The sequence below is a fragment of the Spermophilus citellus genome, assembly GCF_964194105.1.
Source record: "Spermophilus citellus genome assembly, chromosome: 5".
Taxonomy (NCBI): Eukaryota; Metazoa; Chordata; class Mammalia; order Rodentia; family Sciuridae; genus Spermophilus; species Spermophilus citellus.
The window spans coordinates 23,252,931-23,276,225 of NC_138186.1; the positions used below are offsets into that span (position 1 = coordinate 23,252,931).

The window sequence follows — 23,295 nt, forward strand, 5'->3', positions numbered from 1 at the left end:
TGCATGTGGCTGCGTGTTCCCACACCTAGAGTCCTGCCAGCTAGGAACAAGCACTTAATCATGAGTCTGAAAGGGGCATATGATCGCCAAGGACAAATCCAGCTTTGTAATTCTGAGAGTATTGCCACACCGAGGAGAGGGAAAGGTGAAGGTGTTATTTCATCCAGTTCCATCCTCTCCTTACCTGACCTCTGAAATGGAGCCATTGGCTTTGAAAAGCCTGGTGTCTAAAATTAATATTCTTCCCCATCTGACTAAGAAGCCAACAGCTGAGCAACATGAGATCAAGGACCATATTAGTTTAAACAGGGGCTCAAAGTGGCATTTGAGAGACAGGATACTTCCTCTCGTAGTGGACACTTGTCTTTTCAGAAGACTTCCACTGACTGAGAGGAAAGGCTTTTACCAGAGGCTTCTGTGGTCAATCTGAAGTCTAAAAAGCTTCCCTTTGTCTGGTGGAACTTGCATTCTGGGCTTGGAGTGGTTCAGACTCTATGATGTCTTCCTATAAATGGTAATTGTTTTTGTTTATTGTTATCTCTTGAATCTCTTCTATGTTGCTTTAAACAACAAGAGGTACTAAACTGCATATAAAGCTAAATGTGTAATATTTCTTTGCAAAATGACAATATCCGGAACCTAAGCTTTTCCTTTAATGTGTTAATTTTTATATGGCTTTCTACTCCAGCTTTAGTACCTTCTGCAATTAAAATTATCTTTTAGTAATAGTTTTGTCTTAGAACAGTCATGCATCAAGTTTTGTAGAGTACTGAATTGAAAATACTTTGGAACTCCAGTTTATTATTTTACTGTATGAGTTGCAAAAATGAAAGACAAAGTTTCACAGGGGAAATTACAGATGCTTTTTAAGTTGACCAAAAAGCTGGAAGAAGCAATTTTCAAATTTCCAGTAGGGGGCCTCCAGAGTTAGCCATGGGAAACCACTACAAATTCAAATCTCTTTATTTCTCTCTCTATATATAATCAGGGGGTGTGTAGATATATACATACAATTATGTGTCTAGAGTGACAGCAATATTGTAATGTGTGCATTACTTAATTTGTATGGAAAATATTTTTTTAAAAAAATCACAAGAACTCTGAACTACTCAGAGAATAACCATTAATGAAGATGCAAAGAAAGGTTTCTGGGTACCTTCTCTACTGGAGTGCTTTATGGAAATTAACTTATTTTTAAAAGTAAACACCAAACATTTAAAGGTGCAGACAGAGGCAAAAGGGGTGTAACGGGTGTAACTCAGAGGTAGAGCTTTTGTTTAGCATGTGTGGGGCCCTGTGTTGGATCCCCGGCATTGTTAAAAAAAAAAAAAAGACACAGGCACAGAAAAGCTCTGAAAAAGGATTTATTTGGTGGAAATATCTCCTGAGAAGGAGAAAAAATTCCAGAGGAAGCAGGAGAAACCCCTTATTTAGTAAGTCCTTCTTCAGGAACATGAGGAGCAAAACCTCTCTCCCAATTAAGTCCAAGATCTTTTATATTCTATATTTAAACTGGCCATTCAATATTATAGGGAAGTTATACATTTACTCTGTTTCCTATGAAAAGAATACTTTTGATAACATAAATTTGATAATTTTAGTTTATGAAATAAACTGATAAAAGCAGAAAAAAGAACATACAAAATTTATTACATGCCTAGAGCATGCAAAATTGGGACTCAAAGGATGTGACTCAATACTTGGAGTTTAAAGGGATAGGGACTTGGGCTTCTGGGGTGAAGGGAAGTGGGTCAGTCTGCTGAAGATTGGAGGGAGACCTGCACAGCAAGCCAGGGTTGTCTTGTGATACAGGTGGAGTCTCTCAGGTAACATTCACCTGTGGTCATCTCCACATGCGCCAGGTGTCAGAGTCTCCATCTCTTCTTTGCTGGGCAGAAAGGGGAAGGTATCAGAATTTATTGTCTGGATTTGCTCTTTACTGATACAGATAGCAGTACATTCCTTTTTATAAGAGGAGAGCTTTTCACAGCATTTTTCCATGTTTACAGACATGTGCACTTTTTCCTGAATAACCAACTCAAAATATGCCAAGGAAACATCTGGGTGAGGTATTTTACTGTCCTTAATATGCACCTTATTTCACACAGTGAGAGCGGTAACATAAACATCCAATCGAACTTGAGATGGCTTCTTACTCTTTGTAGGAAAAAGTAAAAACAAAACAAAACAAAAAATATTTTCCTTTAAAAGTTCCAGTGGTGGAAATTCAATATGAATATTAACATTCTTCTTCCCAATTTTGGATCTTCTCTCTTTAAATAGAAGAGACTTCCAAATTCTCATTGATTAGTTGTTGAGAAAGTCAATATGTGATTAAGTGATGAGAATTTTCTTGGTTTCCTTTTTTTTTTTTTTTTTTTTTTTTTAACAGTCAAGAGAAGGGAGCACTGAAAAGTCACGATTGTGTCCTGATTTACAAATCGGAGACAGAGGGAGGCGAGAGCCACATGCCAGGCAGTAGCTTAATTGGACTCACCACCAAGATGCTAAAAGTGAAGAGACTGGAAGAAATCAACACATGTTACAGCAGCAACGGGCTGGAGAAAATGGCCTTTTTAAAGTGCATGGAAGAGGTTGAGAAAGTGAAATGCTTTCTGGAAGAAAAAGCCAACGAAGAGCATACAAGATCTGGGAAGAATGAGGTAATTATGTGCTGATGTAGTCTTCTAAATATTACCAGTTCTATCTTTTTTCTTTTAATATATCAGGTGGAGCCATTTATTTGACCCTCTTCAAATTCTATTTTGTCACTTATATATAGAATTAAGGAAAGGTTTCATAGGCAATTTCCTGTTTTGTTTCATTGAGAATGCTGTGAAACAATGAAGTTGAGTTTGGTTGACAATCAGGAAGTCTTTGAAGATATATTTTTACCTTGTGGTAATCGGCTTAGCAGCTTTGGGGGCTGGACCGTAACTTGGTGGTAGAGAGAGCACTAAGCATGCCCAGGTCCCTGTGTTCCATCCCCAGCAACCCCCTGCCAAGTATATACATTGATGGAGCCTGTGGAAACATACTTTGAAGAAGAATCCTTTAAAATGATGGATTTGGGCTTGAGATTCAGAGAAGTGCTGTGAGGACCACAATTGTTCTACAGATGAAGGTTTTAATTTCCTGAAGACCTTGAGCTCCCCAAGGGGTAGAGCTATTGATAGTGAAGACCAGAGAAGGGACAAGCAGGACTTGCTGATGGCATGATTGTGGAACCCTGTGTCCTCTGCTGTGCAGAACAAGGGTGCAGAGTGTTCTTTGGTTAGTTACTAAATTCAAACAAGGAGCTGTCCCATCTGAAAAATGAGATCATAGCTTTTGTGAAAATTAAGTGGAATAACTCCTCAGCAAAATACCTGACACTATCACAAGCACTTCTTTGTTTTCCTTTTTGTTTTGTTTTGTTTTGTTTTGGTGGTGCTGGGAAGCAAACCCAGGGCCTTGAGCATTCTAAGCACACACTCTACCCCTGAGCTACACAGTAAACATTTAATAAATGTTAGCCAGCAACAGCAGTAGCAGCAGCAGAAGCAATTTCCTCCCTTCCCTTATCTTAGTCACTTCCATTCATCATCCCTTGAAGTGCAGCTCTGGTCCAGCGTGGGCTTCATTGCATTTTGCCTGTGCTTCTCTTAGCACCCGCAAGGCTTTTGAATGTATTTATCATCTTTCCCAGACAGGGATCCTGAAGGTTGGGACCACATTTTGCATCCTCAGCCACTTATTTACCCAGTTGCAGAGACATAATAGGCACCAAAAATGTTAGAGGAACAAACAGGTCTATTCAAGTGAATTCTGCATTCTGGATGAGGGCCCGGAATCATTGTTGCTAATAATCAGAGCAAGTGATTCTTGTTAGACAGGTTTGGACAACATCCTTCTTTGCTCAGCTATTATTCCAAAAAACACTATTCAGGTGGGAAGGGCATTTTGAACAACAAAACAGTGGATGAAATAGAGATATTGTATATAACAGCCCTAGGAGTTATTTTACTGTGAGTTAAGAACAATAAAATGTGCAGGAAGGAAGAAATGAGTTATAGTAAAACAGATTTCTTTGAGAACTCTATTTTCCCCGTGAGATAATATCTTTTTTTTTTTTTAATTTTGAAATGGGGTCTTACTATGTTACACAGGCTGGCCCCAATCTCTGGGGTTCAAATGATCCTCCTACCTTAGCATCCGAGTGTCTGGGACTTCAGGTGTGTGTCACTGTGCCAGTCTAGTTAATATCTTACTCAATATAGAGCAAGAAGAAATTTCTACAAGCAAAATTTAAGTAATAAATGAAAGTCTTTCTGATCAGGGCTGTTAATTGTACAAATAAATAAGCATGGATTTTTTTTCTGTTCATTAATTTCTACAGGACATGAAAGATAAAGTGTATTCGTATAACTTTGCATAACTGAAACCATCAAATAGCTGCAATAGTTTATATGAGTCTGATTATTTTTCATGTTCAGCTTTTCTCCAAGTTCTGTTATATAAATTTTACAAATAAGTAACTGTCTTTAAAAAGTAAGAGATACTGGTAAGTTGGACCATAAACATTTTTAGGAAGATTTACTTTTATGATTAACAATGGTTCTAGAATGTTAGAAATCAATGATGGGGCATTTTTTTTAAAGAAGTATTTTTTTTAGAGAGAGAGAATTTTAATTTTATTTATTTTTTAGTTTTTGGCAGACACAACATCTTTGTATGTGGTGCTGAGGATCGAACCCGGGCCGCACGCATGCCAGGCGAGCGCGCTACCGCTTGAGCCACATCCCCAGCCTAGTTGTATATTTTTTGAGAGATATTTTTGAGAGAAAGATTGAAAACATTGAATCTGCAGAAACCCTAAAAGAAGTCTTCTCTCCCTTTTGTGGCTCAGGCCTGTTGGCTTCTGTCCTGCAGTTGATACTGTGTGGAAGGTGGGAAGAAGTGACAAGGAATTCTCTATGTCCCATTCAGTTTCTTATTTGTAAATGGAGACAAGCCCAGAGATGTCAGCAGTAAATTTCCCAGTCTCTCTCTCTTGCCATGTGGAAAATGGATGGGTACATGTGTCGGAGGCTCAGAGCTCTTCTCCTTCCTGTGGTAGCCAAGGCCCTGTCCGGGTGGTGCAGGGTGGCAGGCCTGGCAGTGGGTGGGAGGAGAAGGCCATTCCAGCATCTCAGATGTCTTCAGGTATGTAGACAGAGCTGGATTTACACGTCTCCATCTTCTGCTCCGCTGCAGTAAATCTTTACCATACCACTCTTTTCTCTCCAGGGACTATTAAAAAAAATGCTTGTCAACTTTCTTCCTCTTTCTCTTTTATCCCTTCATTCTCTGAAAGGATTAACACTACTAATCATAGTAGAAACATTCAGTGGTTTTTCTGAAAAGAATTTGCTGTGAATTTCAGACACTCTGGTGACATGAAAGCTTTTGTTCTGGAAGCTTAGAGTACATTTACTTTCTAGAATAGACTTTATCTGCAGAACCAACAGTGGAAAAATTATGTATAAATTTAGCAACCTATGTTAAAATAGTTGGATAAAACTTGGATTCATTTCTTTTTCTTCTCTTAACCAGATTTTTCTATTTCATTTATTTTTCCTCCACTGACTTTATTTTTAACTCTCTTCTTTCTCTTCTTCTACTTTTTTGGTTGAATTTTTTAAATACTAATATATTCTACTTCTTTCTACTTAAAAATTCTTTTTGCAATTTTAATTTTGTTCTTTTAATTTTTCTGCTTTCTTTTCATTCTGTTTTCTAATGACTGTTTTTATTCTGTTACTTTTCAAAGGATGTTCAAAGTCACCTAATTTATACATCTAGTGTAGAATTTTAAAAGCATTTACTACTCAAAGAGGGGCATCTAGCTCTCTGCCCTAAAGACTTTGTTTCTGTTTTTCTCCTTCCTTTCTGACTTCCATGATGACTCAAAATTAAAAACTTTGGAGGATGGTAAAGGCCCCTCCCCAAGAGAAGATGCAGGGATAGATAGAGAGTGATGGTCATCCTCCTGGATCACCTGCCCCGAGAATGAAGCCACAGCAGAGCTTCCCTCCCTCACATACTGGTGATTTCCCCCTCTCCCTCCACCCCACGGCATGAGCTCTGCCGTCCTCCAAACCTACGTGCACTCAACATTAAATATCACCACCAGCACCCACAGTCATCACTACTGCATCACCTCCAGGCTGACTCTTAGTCCTGCCTTCCCTCCTTGGAGGGCCTCCACAATACTCCTTCAAAAGAAGGTCTTGCACGTGAGGAAGTTGAATAAGTGGCTGGATTTTTCAAAAAAAATTCAGCCTAACTAACGAAGACTTTTAGCACAAATCAATTCATAACTAAGGAAGACTTTTAGCACTAATAATAAACCAGGTTAAAGCATTCGTTGTGTATGTCAACATACAAGTAAAAAAATCAAGTAAAACTAAAAAAGCAAGATACCTGACATATGTGAAAGATGAGAACAGCCACTGTGTACATACCATTACCTTAAAAATGATATATGGTTCTCATAACTATAATTAGTATTGCTTTTATTCAATCAGATCCAGGGATTTTTAAAAAATTATTCACTTATTTACTTTTGTGCTGGGCATCGAACTCAGGGCTTTAGCATGCTAAGTATACACTTTAAGCATGCTAAGTACCACTGAGCTATACCCTAGCCACAAGATTTAATTTTGTCAGTTCTCTAGAGCCTGTATAAATAGCTCTCAGATTTAATGTAACATTGCTCCCTCCTCACATACACAGCACACACATATCCCTATTGGCATCCCTACTTGCTCACTAAAAAACAAAAGTGTCAAATAATGTTCTCAGACAATCATTCAGCTCTGCCTACTTTTCACTACCCTCCCAGGTATACTATATGCATCCTGCTTTCTTTTGTTTTTGTTTGTTTGTTTGTTTTCACAGTGCTGGGGATGGAATCCAGGGCCTTGTGCTTGCCAAACAAGCATTTTACTACTGAGCTTCATCCTCAGTCCATCCTCAGTCCAAAATTACCTGCTTTTTATACCCAAGATGGTCTATGTGGTCTGTGCCCACCTCCTTGTCCTTTGGTTTTCTCGACCTTCCTGGATATCCCTAGTTTCTTGTCTTCCATCCAAAATGCATGGTCCCAAGTACAAAAACTGTGGGATGCCAGAGTGAGGATGGCCCTTCTACAAAAATACATCACCATGGACCATGGCTCCACAACTGTGCTTATAGGACTCTTATTTTTTTATTTGTTCTTTTTAGATCTGCATGACAGTAGAGTGTATTTTGACATATTATACACACACAGAGTATGACCTATTCTAATTAGGATCCTATTATGGTGGTTGTACATGATGTGTTTCACTGGTCGTGTATTCACATGTGAACATAGGAAAGTTATGTCAGATTCATTTCACTGTCTTTTCGATTCCCATTCCCTTCCTTTCATTCCCCTTTGTCTAATCTACTCTCCTAAGTCAACTTTTAAAAACTTACCTTAAGATTGATTGATTTATGCTAAAAGTCTTCCTTAGTTAGGAATAATTCTTCTTTTAAATTCTTCCATATCCCAGCTGGGGGTGGGAACAGGGTGAGGGTAGAAAATAAGGACAACCCTAACACAAGTAGACTTTGTAATCCCTGGAATGTTTAAAAGGCCTGGTACCAATGCTCCAAAGACCAAACAGAATAAAATATTTATCAACAGGATGTGCAAAAGGATAGAGTGGGTTGAAGCAAAGCATGAATCTCCCTATTTTGATTGCAGATGGTGGGTTTAATACCAGGTGGCATTTCCTGACCAACTGCTATGAAATTGAACCACCAACAGCATCCAGAGTGGCTGTAACTTAGACCTCAAAATAGCACAACTGAGGGTGGAGGTTTTGTGATTTTCGAAAGTTGCATCTCTCCACCCCTATTCTTTGCTCCTCACCCCACAAGGGCAAGAGAAAGCCGCCTGGCTGGCGGTGGCCCAGCCTAGGCAGCCAACAGGAGTTACAGTGCAGCTAGTAGTCCTTGAGCTGGGGACAAACGCATGCGCGTCGGCATTCCTTATAGCCAGCAGGTCTCCCTCAGCCCCTGCACCTGTTTTAGATCTGTCACTCAAAGTCATCATATTTTCCTTTTAAAGAGGCAGAATATTTGTAGATGATGTAATTGGAGACGCTCATGGCAGACTCTGCAGGAATCCTCAGCAATTCGGGATACCCACTCCTCAGAGCAGAGCAGGGAGCCACAGTGCTTGAAAAGTGGGTGAGCTAGATCAGGGGAGGGAAGGCGCCTGTGAGCCAAGGGACTTCACAGCTGCTCCCAGAGAATGGACTCAACACTTAGAAGAAAAAGCGTCTGGATCGTAGGTAGCGTGTGTCTTCTGTCGTCTTCAGTCCTCTGGCGCCTATTCCGGGCGGTGATGACACGGGGAGGCCACAGACAGGCTCCTGCTCTTGGGGACACACAGGTAGTAAACTCCCTTTTAACCACACAGATTCATTTTGTCTTCTGTGCGAATATTTCCAGCCCAGGAGTGTTGCTTAACAGAGGCAATGGAATGCATGCCCTGTTGAATCCTTGCCCAGGGCTACCTTCTTAGAAATGGAGGGTTAATAATAGTGGCAAGTGGCACCTTCCAACATTTCCAACAATTGCACCACTTTGGGGGAACCTCGAGTCAGCTATGACTGGTATTTATTAGTCGGTGATCACTTTGGGGTGTGAGAGCCTAAAATGATGTAATTTTTCTCCTTTTTATGTGCCTTCATTGTAAAAATTAAAAAAAAAAAAGCAAAACTGCTTTTTCTCTTTTTAAGAAATTTATTGCAAATACAGCTCTGAAAGAGTATAAGCAAGCCCTTCTGAGCTCTTCCTTCTATGCATTCTCCTTTGAACCCATACCATTTTTCTTGTGATAGTCCAGCTATTCCAAGAATGGAATTCAGTCAGGAAAATAGTAGAATTCTGCAAGAAGGAGGAGGAGGATTTATTATTTTAAGCATCTTGGCACTTTCCAAGAGGTGGTATTCCTGTCTGGGGTACAGAGCTTACCATGGCTCTTAATTATTTTATCAATTAGCATGTGATGAATTATTTTTTTAGATGATACTAGGCACTTTAGAAAATTTGACAGCAAAGAGTTTTCCTACTTGAAGGTATATTCAGGGTAGTTTCTCCATCTTTTTTTTCATTATCATTTAATCTTATCCTCAAACTTTGTTTTCCCTCTGATTAAACCCTCCCATGAAATTTGTCTATTTACTTTAAAAAAAAAAGGCATTTTATTTTTTGTGGTGCTGGGATTTCACTTGCTGGCAAGTAAGTGCTCTGCTGATGAGCTATACCTGCATCTCTCCCCATGAAATTTTCATAGCATAGATAAACCGCTCAGCTGTATTGCATATGTATGTGTGCTTCATCCCCTCTCCACAAAGAACCAATTTTAAGCCCCTGTAGACTTTCGCCCCATTGACAATGCATGACTTACAATTTAAAAAAAGATTTCAGGTGTGAGGGTGGGTATCCCCATTCCTGTGTATACAGGCCTCATTCACATCCTATGAGAAACCATCAACTCTGCCTCTTGATGACAGAGGAGGACCGAGCTCTAGGAATCGGCTTCCCTGAGGCCCTGAGCCAAGTTCACTGCCAGAAGAATTGCCAAATCTTGGAATGGTTTATCTATCATCTGATCCATGTCAGTTGAGGACCAGATAAATGCATTGGGAGAAAGCAGTAGAATTTTTTTTTTTTAAGTAGGATATCATAAAACATCATACTTCTCTTTAGCTGCAACCTAACATCATGATTAAGTCTACATTTTCCATTGCAGTCTCTATTGTCCATGTGTCAATCATTTTCGATTGTTTCACATGTCTCCTACAGAGGTATCAGGGGGCTGTGTTTCTTCCATGGGGAATGCTATGGGGGCTTCCAATTCCCATGTGAAAAAGAATGTGCTATTCACTCCAGCTATGAGAATGTGGGCCTCTGGCTTTTCCCAATGAAGAGGTCAACAAGTATTTTGGAGCATTATGGGTATATAATTCTAAAGATTTTTTTTTTTTTGTAACTCTTCAACTGTAAAGAAAATCTCTCTTAAATGAGATTTTACAACATATCCTCTTAGTTTTTTTTTTTTTTCATTGCTAGTGATTATTTAGAAATGTGGGCAACTATTATCTTGGAGATTTCTACAAGCACAGAAGTTTTAGTCTTTTATAAAGGTATCAAAGAATTCTGTTTCTGATATTAATAGGCTTTGTTCCCACTGACGACTTATAGTAATGAAAAAGGTTTCCAATGCCCTGTATGTAGATCCCTACACTTTATAGCTCCCGGTGTCCTTGACTAAAAACAGGTGAGCCATATTTATGTTTATGTCGTTTTAGCTTTGTGTTGTTTTAGCCTCTCAGAATAATTAAAATTACGATAGTTTTATGCTATTTCTGTTTCTTGTTGCAATATGAGAAAAACATTTTCATTTTTTCTAAAAGTTAAAACAGGATAATCAAAATTATAAATGTTATAAATCAAATCTGTATTCCTAGGTAAGAGAAGTGGTAACCATACTTGATAATAAAATTCCTAAATACAGTCGGTCAAACTCTACTTCTATCCACTTTCCTAAACCACAATGGTTGTAAAATTTACATTTATTTATTAGTGTTTTCCAGACTTCAACTTTTCACAGACTACCTTAATGATTTTTATTGTACAGTTGGTTCTCTGTATCCATGGGTTCTTCATTTGCAGATTCAACCAAACACGAATCAAAAATATTAGAAAAGCCAGGCATGATGGCCCACACCTGTAATACCAGCAGGTTGGCAGTCTGAGGCAGGAGGATCAAGAGTTTCTGCAATCTGCATTTGGGGTAAAATTGGGGGTTCATAACCCACTTCAATCTAATGTATGAAATATGATATGTCAAGAGCTTTGTAATGTTGTGAACAACCAATAAAAAAAAAAAAAAGAGTTCAAAGCCAGCCTCAGCAATGGTGAGGCACCAAGCAACTCAGTGAGACCCTGTCTCTTAAATAAAATACAAAATGGGGTTGGGGATGTGGTTCATGGGTCGAGTGCCCCTGAATTCAATCCCCAGTAAAAAAATAAAACAAAACAAAAAAAAAGGAAGAAAGAAAGAAAAAGAAAAAAAGGAAAGAAAGAAAAAACTCATGTCTATAATGAACATCTACAGATTTTTTCCTTGTCATTATTTCCTACAAAGACAGAATATTTACTTAGCATTTACATTATGTTAGTGTTATTTAAAGTACACAGGATGATTTAAAACATACAGGAGGAAATGTGTATGTTATACATAACTACCACACCACTTTATATAAAGGACTTTGGAGGAAGTCCTGGAGCTAATCTCTTAAGGATATGAAGGATGACTCTATTTTCCTGCAATCCTTACTCCTATTAATATTTTTCAAATATCAAGTCATTTAAAACATTTTTTAAAAATATTCTTAGTTGTAGATGGACACAATACATTTATTTTATTTCTTTATTTTTATGTGGTGCTGAGGATAGAACCCAGTGCCTCCCACATGCTAGGCGAGCACTCTGCCACTGAGCCCCAGTCCCAGCCCCAGCCCCAGCCCTCATTTATAAAATTTTTAACAAAAGCAAAAACAGAGTGAGATCATAGCTTTATTGTGCTAACTACAGATTTTTCTAATGCACAACAATATGTACATACAACATAAAATTATAAATGGTCTGTTAGTCTCTGACCTTAAATCACCTAAAATCCCCCTGCCATAAGGTGGTCCCATATCAGTCAAATCAGGAGGACACCCAGATTCAGGAACTATTTTCAAAACTTTGCTCTGTGACATTTGACCATTTCACCTTTATTTCTCATTTTCTGTCTACCATGTGATGATAGTAACAAAGATCAGGGAAATGGTGGTAAGTAGGCAGCAGTGGAACCTTCTGTCTATAGAAAAGACAGAGAAAATTGATAATAGAAAGCATTTAGTACAGAATGTTGATATTAGGAAAAGTTCACTTAGAGTTCTTGTGTGCCTAGTCTGAGTCTCCATCATGTCACCATAAAGCAGAATCTGAGGCCAGAGCATTTGTGTAGGTCCTTCTTTTGGGAATTGGCTCCCAGGAGCAGTCATAGGACTGGGGTATGTAAATCAGGGAAGGAGGGAAGCCCCAACCAGGTCATGCCTAAGCTGACCACCATAGGAAGGATGACCCAGGACCGAAGGGGGTGCTGATCCCCCAGGACCCATTCCCACCATCAAGGATGACTACCTGCTGGCATTTTCAGTTGCCCATGCATATGTGTTGGTTCCCATGAGAATCTTGCTGCAATGGCAGAGAACCCAGGGAAGAAGAGGAGATGCATTGGCTCTGGGGTGAAGTGTCTTTCTACTCCTATATGGATCTGGCAACGGCCCAAGCAAAGACGGGCATGGAGGGCAAGTGTGTGTGTGTGTGTGTGTGTGTGTGTGTTCTGATGCATTCAAAGTCTGTCAGCCTTTGAGGTAGGTGTTATCTCTACAGACAACTGGAGGGTTAATTACCTTACCCAATGTCCAGGAGCAGTAAGAGGTGGACCTGAACTTTGAACTCAATGGTTGCTCTCTAAACCACCACTGGTTGCCCCATCATGCCCAACTTTGCACTTCACAATTACATATTCTGTTAAAGATAGACCACTGGGGTCTGTTGCAGCTCACAGGCCCAACTCTTCCTCCTCAGGGGAATTCTTTAAATTCTTTGCATAGCAGCCCCATTTGCTACACACAGTTGCTTTTTGGGCCAAATAAAGTACTGCAGTAGTATGAAAGTGCTTTGTAAAATATAAAGGCTGTACTTGTTATAATCATCAGTACCTTGTTCTCTTACTTGCTTAAATATCCACAGGTCCTTGTCTGCTTACCTACAGTGACAGCCTTGGAACCTGGGATGCCACCTTGCATTTTATATTCATTTTAGTGATCCTTTCATCCTCATTTTCAATTTTAATAGGGGAAAAAAAGCTTATCTGCTGGTCCATTGATGGTGTTAGAATGATATTTGCTAATTTGGATGTCCATATAAATGTCCACTTATACAACAAATCTATTGTATAAGTCATGGTTCATGGTTTTACCCACTTGGGAATTTGGATGCCTGAAGGTTACTGGCATTTCCATAGCTAAGGGAACACTACAGACCCGTGCTGTGGGTATAGAAACTGTGGCTCAAAGATTAGGAACTGTGGGGCTGGGAGCATGGCTTGGTGGTAGAACATTAGCATGTGCAAAGTCCCGGGTTCGGTGCTCAGCAACACACACACACACACACACACACACACACACACATACACACACACAGATGAGGGACCTAGGATTAGATCTTGAGTGTTTGAGATCAGCTTATCCAAATTCTTCTTTGAAGTGGAAATTTAAAGTCCTAGAGAGGAGAAATGGACTTGTCTGAAATTCATTACAAGCCACTACTCTTTCTGAAAGTTAGAATTTTCTTTTAACCAAGCCTTCTATGCTGCTTTTTATGTGTTTGGGCAAAGCGAGTCTTCTTTGTAGAACATGTAGAAAGTTCATTGTGTGGTTGCTGTCAAGGTTCTCCCACAGACTCTTTCCCACCCTGGGGCTTGGCAGAGTAATTGATGGGCCAGGCTTGGGATCCATCTACTCAGAGCCCTCCCTGCAGGCCTGCTCTTGGGATGCTTAGCTATCTGGGCTCACACCTTGGCTCCACCTCTCTCTAGCTTTGCACCTGTATCCCTGCTGCTTAGTTCCCATGGGTCCCCAGGCTTCTCTTCTAAGGAGCGCTGGTTGCAGGCAATTCCCCAATGCTTAAATTTGAGAGTTGGATTCTGAGCTGCAGGGAGCCCCATTAGAAGAGTCCGGCTGTGACAGGTGCAAATTTAATAAGTTTTCAGTGGCCCAGGTGTCAGGAAATTCTAAAAAAATGTAATTACCAAACCAGAAGCCAGGAGTGTGTGAGCCCAGGCTCTGACTTGTCCAGTCATCCTTTCACGTCTAGTATTTGTGTTCCACACGTGCACTGTGAACAAGGATACAAACTAGGCCTGTACTTACACGTCTTATAGGTTTAAGGTTCATGCTAACTAATGAAATTGGGATACAGAATAAGCCTAAAAATGAATTTTAAAAATAAAAATTTAATTCAAAAATATTTAATCAGCCCATATAAGAGTCTAAGTATTCATTTAAATCTTTATCCCTCGATTCTCTATCAATGTATTCAACAGATAATTACCAAGCCTTACTATTTGTGAGACAGTGTGTAGATTATGTTCAGATGCTGATAATAGCTGCCAAATAATGACTTTAATTTAAAGGGCAAATATATGAAACTCACAGACACAAGCAATTTCACTTAATGATCACTGATGGTTTTAAAAAGAGGTAGAATCTGATGAAATGAGATCATCTCTCTCTTTCTTTTCTTTTTCTTTTTTTCTTTTAACTAGGGATTGAACCCAGGGATGATTAACCACTGACCACATCCCTAGCCCTTTTAATTTTATTTTTTATTTTGAGACATGATCTCACTAAGTTGCTTAGGGCCTTGCTAAGTTGCTGAGGCTGGCTTGGAACTTGCAATCCTCCTAACTCAGCCTCCGGAGCTGCTGGAATTACAAGTGTGTGTCACAGTGCCCAGCAAGAGCATTTCTTTAAAAGGTCAACATAGAATGTGGATCCCATTTGTGAAGTACTCTTTTCCTTTAAGTAGAGATTTTTATGTTAGGGGGCACCGTTAGACAATTTGGCAAGCCCAAAGTATTCAGAAACTTAAAAAACTGATAATGACAAGTGTTAGGTTTCATTTCTTTCCAATCTTCTAGAATAGGCATGCTGAAATGATATAATATCCATCCCCTGGTGTTGGGGATAGAACTCAGGGCTTCAGCTATGCTAAACTGTGCCCTATACCACCAGCCCCAGCTTTTACATTTTTAAAACTGTGTTTAGGTCTTTAGGATAAGCTTTTAACCTAGTTATATTTATTTACTTATGTTATTTGAAAAATATGTAGATGGTCCTCACTATGTGACACACTTTGTTCAAAGTACTTTAAAAATGGGAATGTAGCTCCATGGGAGGCCCGGGTTCAAATCCCAGCACAGCAAAAAACAAGCAAACAATCCCCCCCCCAAAAAAAAACCCAACAGAACAAAACCCTTGTCACAGCCTCAGGAAGTAGGTGCTCCCATATTTGGCTCCATGGATAACAATGATGACCACTAGCACTTATGTTGTATTTATTGTGTTCCTGGCACTTTGTTAAGTACTTTTCATGCAATGTGTGTTAATCCCTGCAATGGCCTATGAAGTTGGTAGAATTATTACCTCTGTTCCACAGATAAGTCAGCTGAGGCTTAACGAGTTAGGAACTTGCCCAAAGTTATGCAATGATATTGATGACATTATTTGTTTCTGAACTTTTCTGGATTAGCTTGCTCAACAAATGAAACAGGTACTTAGGTTCATTTGTAGAAATTTTTAACAAGAGTTTTTTTTTTTTTAATATCATTTCTTAGTGCACTTTTAGGTTCACAGCAAAATTGAGAGTAAGGTACTGAGATATTCCAATGTACCCTCTGTCCCCACATATGCATAGACTCCACTAACAACACACCTCTTGGAAGTGGGATATTTATTACAATCGACAGTCCTACATTAAATTAGGGTTCACTATTGGTGTTATGTACATTCTACGGGTTTGAATAAACATCTAATGACTGTGTCCACCGTTTTAATAGTGATTTAAATTTGTATTTAATAAATTAAAAAGTGTATTTGAAAACAAGCTGTTATTACTAGTGAATTTTCCAAGGACAGTTGAGTTTTCACATCATTTGAAGTGTTTCAAATTCGTTGATTGTTTCGGTTGTCTGTTCAATTTCTTTATGCAAATACAGCCAGACATTAAAGTTCAGTCTCTGCCCAGCTGACTGAAGTTTTTCTCTGAAACTGCGAGTTAACAGCGCCCTCCAGTGGGTAGAAGTTGTAACTTCTAGTGCCGTCTCAGTGACGTTGCAGGTTGAGGCTAATCTTTTTTTTTTTTTTTTCTTCCTGTGCTCGGAGACCAAACGTATGGCATCAGAAGCTAGCTAAGCAAGCGCCTACCACTGAACTACCCGGTTCCCAGCCCCAGATTTTACAATTCAGGGCAACTAAACTTTTGCCCAGCTCTGGGCATCTTTTCTGTGGGGCCTGATCTCTTTCCTTCTCCGACTCTCACAGATTTAGTTTCTTGAGGGACATTTCTTCTGTCTTTTCAACTCCTTTCTTGTCTTTTCATGCCTTTCTTTCAATGGGTGGATTCTGCCAGTTTCCCAGGCAGCTAGGCTGGACTTCTTACATATCTTGATGCTGCGCCGACCTCCTGTCAGACACCAATTTTGCATGTGAATTCTTGAAATGTGTCTTGGATCTTTTTTTGTTATTACGACTAGAATGATGGCAAAATGTGTTATTTTCCTCCACCATCATCTAAGGGCGTGCACAGATAAGTGGTCATCAGAGACTGTGAAGAGCGAGAAAGGAACTCTATCCAGCCCAGTTTGGATAAGATCATAGATGTGAACATGCCTTAGAAACTCTAAAGCATTAAGTAAATGCTGTATGGAGGAATCAGCAAGGCAGATATTCATTATTTTATTGGACACACACTATTCCATATGCTTTGAGAGCCAGGTAACACACAGGTAATACACCACTAGTTCAAACCTGATACAGATAGTTTTAAAAATTTAAAACTTTACCATCATTACATAACGAAAGTGGCAGGACAGATTCCTTTGGTATCCTGTCTAGAACATTTGTCCTTTGATATTTCAAATAGTGAATGGCCAGTCCTGACTTGCTTACTTGGGGGACAGCACAGTAAAAGCTATCTTCTCCACCTTCTGTTCTCTTTGTTCCCTCAGACCTATCACTAGTCCCAAGCTCAGGAGGCCACTATAGTACTTACAGAGCTGTACATTCTAATGTAGGTGTAAAAGGAAAAATAGAAAGTCACCAGGCATAATGTCTAGAGCTTAAATTAGAATAGTCATTCAGTATCTGGCTCCTGTGCCATATTGAGTAGTGTGGGTTCAATAAAAGAATGAGATTTCTGTCTCATATTCTATGCAGCCTCTGTTTCTAGGTTCTTATGCACATCAAATAACAAGATCCCACCATGCAAAATTCATTTAATGCTTTTGATTCCTAAGGTATGTTCACATTTATGATTTTGATACTAGTTGGCCATCTTATTCATGTTCATAGCCATACGGGAGCCCATAAGATAAAGGCACATAATTGAAGCCCATTAGGGTCTATATCCAATTATTTTACTTTGATATTGTGTTTTTTCATGATCACTGTTATCCTATGTAGGATTATTAATATTATTTCCACAATACATAATATTAGACATTTTCAGTGCAGGTTAAATTACTGAAGACTTTAGGAGTTTTCCATCAAAAAAAAAAATAATAACTGCAACTAAAACAAAACCCTTTTAAACCAGGTACATGGGAAGCAGTTAATAAATGTTAACTCAGAAATGTTAACTCATATCTGTAACATTATTAGTGTTATTTATTCTAATAGCTTTCAAAAGTTATTTGGCCAAAATATTCTTTTATTAACTGGCTCATGATTCACATGTTACAGAGCTATGAGATGGATTGGGGCGAATGCAGGTTTAGTGTGGACTGATTATTGGCTTTGGTGTCACATAATCCAAATCCCTGTAGGTCCACTTACCAGCTGTGTGACCTTAGTCACTTAAGTTCTCTGAGTTTCAGTTCTGGGTTCATCAAGTTGGCTAATAATGCCAGCCTTGCAGGATTATTGGTGGGGGAGGGGTAAATCAGGGAATTAGCAAGTAGCTCTATGCCTGGCACGGAGATGTGACCTCCTAATTTTATTTCCTCTTTCTTTATTTTTCCACACATCTTTATTGTCAAAATTATCCAAGTTCAGATTTAGATCCCACCATGCTCAATTCTAATCTGAGCTCCATAGTTTCTTTGGTTTATGTCCTTCTTCAAATACCCTGTACCATGTGTAGCCTTTTATGGTAATCATTATTTCACAGGTAAACTCCTCCATTCTTAAATAGCTGGAGTTCCCTCCGCAGGGATCATTCCTGTATTTCTTTGTATCCTTCCCATGAGATATGCCCATTCTCATTTGTGTACTAGTTATGAATACATTTAGGTATAATTTCATATTTGAAACCTTAGAAGTGAGAGCCATGATCAATATACTTATTTCAAATATTCAAAGTGATGCACAGTTCCATAGAGCAGAATGTTTGGAATAACACTGGGTTTGCATAGTTTCCCCAAGACCTTCCAAGAGGATATATTTGAGTGGAATTTTAGTCATTTCTAGACTGGCAGAACAAATTATTGATCTGATGTGCCCCAGCTTACTTCACCTACCCTCAGATCACAGTGTCAGCAATAAGGAAAATACCTATAGTCCTGTGTGCTTTCTGTTTCTTTCTGAAGAATAAGATAATCTGATTCCCTTAAGTCAAAATGGGTCTGTTAACTTTTACTCAGAAATGGCTCTTATATGGGGAAATTTTTTTTATAATGATAGCCCAAAGTCCTAGCCTAGATTCTGAAGTCCCTTTTGAGATCATCCTATAAGGAATGGCTTTATTAAAATACAATTTGTTTGTTTTACACATCCTAATCTTTGACAGTTGCTATTGTATGTGTGATGCAAAGAAGGTTATTCACCATGAACTAGAATCTTATTATTCAAGCAGTATCCTGTGGCTGTCAGGGTTGCATTGGCACAGCCTGGGGACTTGTTACAAATGTAGAGTCTCAGACCCCATCCCACACCTGCTGAATAGGAAGCTGCATCTTAATAAGGTCCCTTATAACGATTTTGGTGCACAAGTTCGACCAGCCTTAGAACATTTGTCACCTATTGCAAGTGGAAAATGAAAATGAAGGGTTAAAGTTCACTAAAAAAAAAAAAAAACTGGTAAAAGAAAAATAAAGTTTAATATTCAGTATTGTAGTTGTGAATATAAGCTTACCTAAGTAACATACATATGTGTAGTCATATATATGCACATACATGTGTATCAAGAGCATACGTGTGTGTAGTGTCTCACTCTTTGTGTGTGTGTATGTGTGTGTGTGTGTGTGTGTGTGTGTGTGTGTGTTCTCCCAGGGGTCTCTCCAGCTTTTCCTTGGGAACCAGGCAATATCCTTTCTTGAACATTTTAAGAGCATATTTTCCTTGATAAAATAAATACGTCTATTAATAGTTCTTTCCATTAGATTTCCCAGGCAGACCAAACACAGCACTTGTCCCTTGGCCAGTCAGATATGCTGGGGTGAGGGGACATGAGCAGTGGCAGCACATTCTGCCTTCCCTGGAAGGGTCACTCACGTCTGTCCCCTGGGTGGTGGCTCTGGACACGGAGTTCCTCACCCATCTGAGAGGAGGTGGCCCTGTGAGGGGACACTGAGAGAATGTGCATCATGGAAATTCCTTGGCCTGCCCTTGCCAGCAGGGCAGCGGGTGGTTTAATTGAGAGCCTTGTATGTGCCGAATGGAGGAACAGTCTATGAGATTCTCTCTTGTCACCGAGTCACTCCTGCCAGGTGCTGCTGGCACGGGTTTGTAAACAAGAGTGCCTGTGGCCAGGAGCCTCTGAATTCCACTGCATTCCATTGTCACCACAGTATTAGAGTGGCTTTCTGTTCACAGTTTCCAGGTTCAAGTAGAAAGGTCACTACCGTCTGGAGCTTGGGGTTGATTCATCTGGGTTTTGCCACTCACATTAGATGAGTGACCTTGACTTTGAGCAAGTGATGGGATGCTGTGGTATTTGTTGTTTATTAGGGATGAAAACCACTGGAAATAAGCAAATATATAGATTCCCAGTCTCCACTCCAGATCCTGAAGTGGAAACTGTTCAGGTGGGTCTTGGGGATCTATGTTTTTAAAGACCCTCCAGGGGTTCACATGAGAAGCGAGGTTAGCACAGATCCAGGGAAAGCATCTGGATGAGCACACGGCTCACTGCTCCTCATCTTCCCTTTATATTTGCTCCTGTCAGGAGATGCCAACAGACCAGAGTCAAAAGAATTTATTAAGTACTTCCTGAGTGTCCAAATATGCACAATGACCCACAGAGAAGGCCAAACAAGATGGTATTGTGTCACCGTTGGAGGCTGGTTAGACTATAAAAAATACATTAAAATATTTGACCTCTTTCCAGGCTGACTGCTCATCTCTGAACCTCTTAGAGTTGAGTAAGTCTTGTGACAACTTAAGGTTTCTTTGACTTTAGAATGAGACTGAGGACAGCCCACACTTCTTAGATGGTTCTTTGTTCTGAGTAAATGCTACATGACTTGGAGGTCTGTTGGTGTCTAGGGTTTGTGGACTCATGGAAAATTATGGGATTTATAGTCTTGTGTACCTATTTCCATTTTCACCAAAACACTTGCCCTGTGTTTTTGTTTTGTGCTATGGATTGAATCTAGGACTTAGTACGTGGTAAGCATGTGCTCTACCTCTGAGCTACACTCCCAGCCCCTAAATCTGTGTTTGCATGAGCTTCATCAAGACTGGACTAAAAAAATGTGTCACAGGATTAAAGATATCTCTCTCTTATACCCTGTTGAGTAAGAAACCTTTCTCTGCTAGAAGGTTAGCTTCTTTCACAAGTTGTGATAAGAGACCTAATATGTAGCTGAGGTAGCAGAAGGGGATTTGTGCAGGATAAAACCAACAGATTAAAAATAATTCAAGAAGAAAAAAAGCATCTATTCAGACCGTGTAAAGAAGAATTGGAGTGAGAATCACTTTGCTCTAGGTGAAAACAGGTAAAAGGGCCTTTCTCTGAATAATTATAATAAAGCAAACCTTCCTGGAATCCACTTGAGAAGTTGAAAGGAATCCAACTCCACATTCGTAGCCGTAGACATGTCTGCAAATAGGAGGAGGGAGCAAATGGGGACAGAGATCAAGGAAGGCTGCAGGTGAAGGAACTCAGCCAAGACTTGGGGAAGAACAGCCAAGACTGGATGGAGGGAAGCCCAAACTTTATGCAACACGGGGTCACTTTCAGGAGAACCAAGGCACCCATCCAGCCCCTTTGGCCTTTCCTGCAAAACCTTCTAGATTTTCAGTATTATAGCCTTAGTGGAGGACTTGGCAACCTTCCAGAATGTTGATCCCACACTGTCTGGAGACCCCATCAGCTTCGCCATCCTCAGAGCTCACTCAGCGTGGTCTGGCAGAGGGTGGCATTCCTAGGGTCACTGCAGAGCTGGCTGACAGGCTCTGTCAAGACCGGGGTCCACTCAGGCTGACTCCGTGTCTTAATGTGTGGGCCCAGGTGGAAGCATCTGCAAGCAGAAATACAAGGACTTGTTCTACTCTGCTCAGGGCAGAGTCAAAAGGATTTATTAAGTACTTCCGGAGCGTCCAGATAGCCACTGTGTTCTACAGGGAAGGCCAAAGAAATGGATTTCTTGTGCCCATAATGATTAGCTGTTGAAGTTACATACTTTTCTCTGGCTTGCTTGGTAGGTATGTGAAACATGGTGTTAGTGCCACTGCTCTCAACTGGCTCTTGTGGAGGGTCAACAGGGTACAAAGTCAGCACTTAATAAATGGCAGCTAAAAGCCTTATTAATAGTATTTTTACTGTTAATCTAGAATTTTATTATTTTCTTGAGGTTGAAATGTCAGATTATGTGAAACAGGAAGAAAAAGAAGACTGGGCCAACTCTAGCATGGGTCTTGGGGACTAATCTGTACAGAGGAGGCTGTTCTTCACTGACCCTAGGTCTGTTTAGGGCTTTTTCTACTCTCACTTAAACTTCTGCAGAAGTGGTGTCCCCCACACACATCAGCATGCCTGCCTATTGACCTCACCACAGTGTAGAGGAACGGTGTTGTGGCCATCTATTTTAATGGTTATGCTCTTCTTTCTGCCACTTTATCTTCTTTAACAAACTCCTTAAAACTCCAACTTCAGAGACAAATCTCCAGGCCCTTTTCAAATAAAAGATAAACTGGGTATACGCTATTGTTTAGATCTGGAATGATCCCCCAATTAGATTGGTGCTCTTGGAGGTTGGTAGAATGAGAGGTGGGGCATAGAAGGAGATCTTCAGATCATTAGAGTGTGCCCTTGAAGGGGATTATAAGACCTAGCCTATTTTTCACTTCCTTCATCATGGGACAAGCAGTTTTGCTCTGCCACACAATCCCACCATGATGTACTGCCTTGCCACAGGCCCCAAAGCAATAGGACCAATCAATAATGGTCTTGAATCTCCAAGACTATAAGCCAAAATAAACCCTCCCTCTTTAGAAGTTGGACTATTTCAGGTGTTTATTATAGCAACAGAAAGCTGACCTATATAACATTTAAAACTGGAATCATAGAGAATGACATGCATCCGTTTCCCCAGTGTTGTTGATCACCCAGGGTTGAGTGGATGAGTGGAGGGAGGTTAGAGATGGTGGTGAAAAAAAGAATTAGCACCACCTTCAAACCTTATAGAGAAGTCAGGTGATTGAAAAGGCTGCTACAGGTTAAGATAAGAACAGGTGCTGGAGGACTCCAGAGCTGGAGGTTTTTACCTGACCTCCAGGCATTAAGAAAAGCCTTTTGGAGTAAGTGCAGTTTCAGTTGCATCAGAAGGATCGCCACATCTAAACCTAGGATGGCCGAGAGGAAATACTCTGTGAGGGTCCACAGGGAGTGAAGGAAAGTGGCCAGGCAGAGAGAGAAGAGCGTCGGGGGCTTTGGGTTAGTGGTCAGGGCCCTTTTCAGACCCCTCTAACTGGAATAGAGAGAGAGAGAGTGGAACCTTTGAGCCAGCCCAGGCCCAGGACAACAAAGTGCAACCGTCCTCTGGACAGGTCCCATTTCCTGCCAATATTCTTCCCAGTTTTGGTCACCTTTAAAAGTTAATTCTGGCAATTCTAAGGGCTCATTCCTGGGACTTCTTAGAAATAAATTTATGCCCGGTACCACTTCTCTTCCTCCTGAAATTCCTGTTACTATATTTTTAGTATGTTTTGAGGCAGTGAAAAGCATTACTTAACTCTAGTTTTCCATATAACCCTCTTCTGATGACTACCTTCTTTTAAAGACTTTTTTTAAAAAAGGCTATCCAGCCTGAATTAACTTTTCTGTGAGAAAAGGTCTTTCGTGGTTTATAAATTTTAATGCAGGATACTAACTGCCAGGATATTCTTGGACCACAACCAGGAGTTTAAGCAGCCTTCTGTAACAGCTGAAACAGGGCCAGCCTGACCCGCACCT

The 23,295-nt window shown here is 40.0% G+C and overlaps 1 protein-coding gene across 9 annotated transcripts in view; it reads left to right on the top strand.

Moving 5' to 3' along the window:
* Positions 1 to 310: 310 nt before the first annotated feature.
* The window catches only part of MYLK4 (myosin light chain kinase family member 4), an 82,205-nt gene continuing 59,220 nt past the window's right edge, over positions 311 to 23,295 (top strand). For 3 of the 9 annotated variants that reach the window (XM_081295076.1, XM_081295075.1, XM_081295081.1), the window contains exons 1-2: positions 312 to 514; positions 2,393 to 2,663. In XM_081295076.1, the coding sequence (XP_081151202.1) occupies positions 495 to 514; positions 2,393 to 2,663 (291 nt within the window). In that variant the 5' untranslated portion in view covers positions 312 to 494. Of the gene's footprint in view, positions 515 to 2,009; positions 2,070 to 2,392; positions 2,664 to 8,241; positions 8,447 to 23,295 lie in introns of those variants that run through there. The other 6 variants (XM_081295077.1, XM_081295078.1, XM_081295079.1 and 3 more) reach the window with 6 other exon arrangements.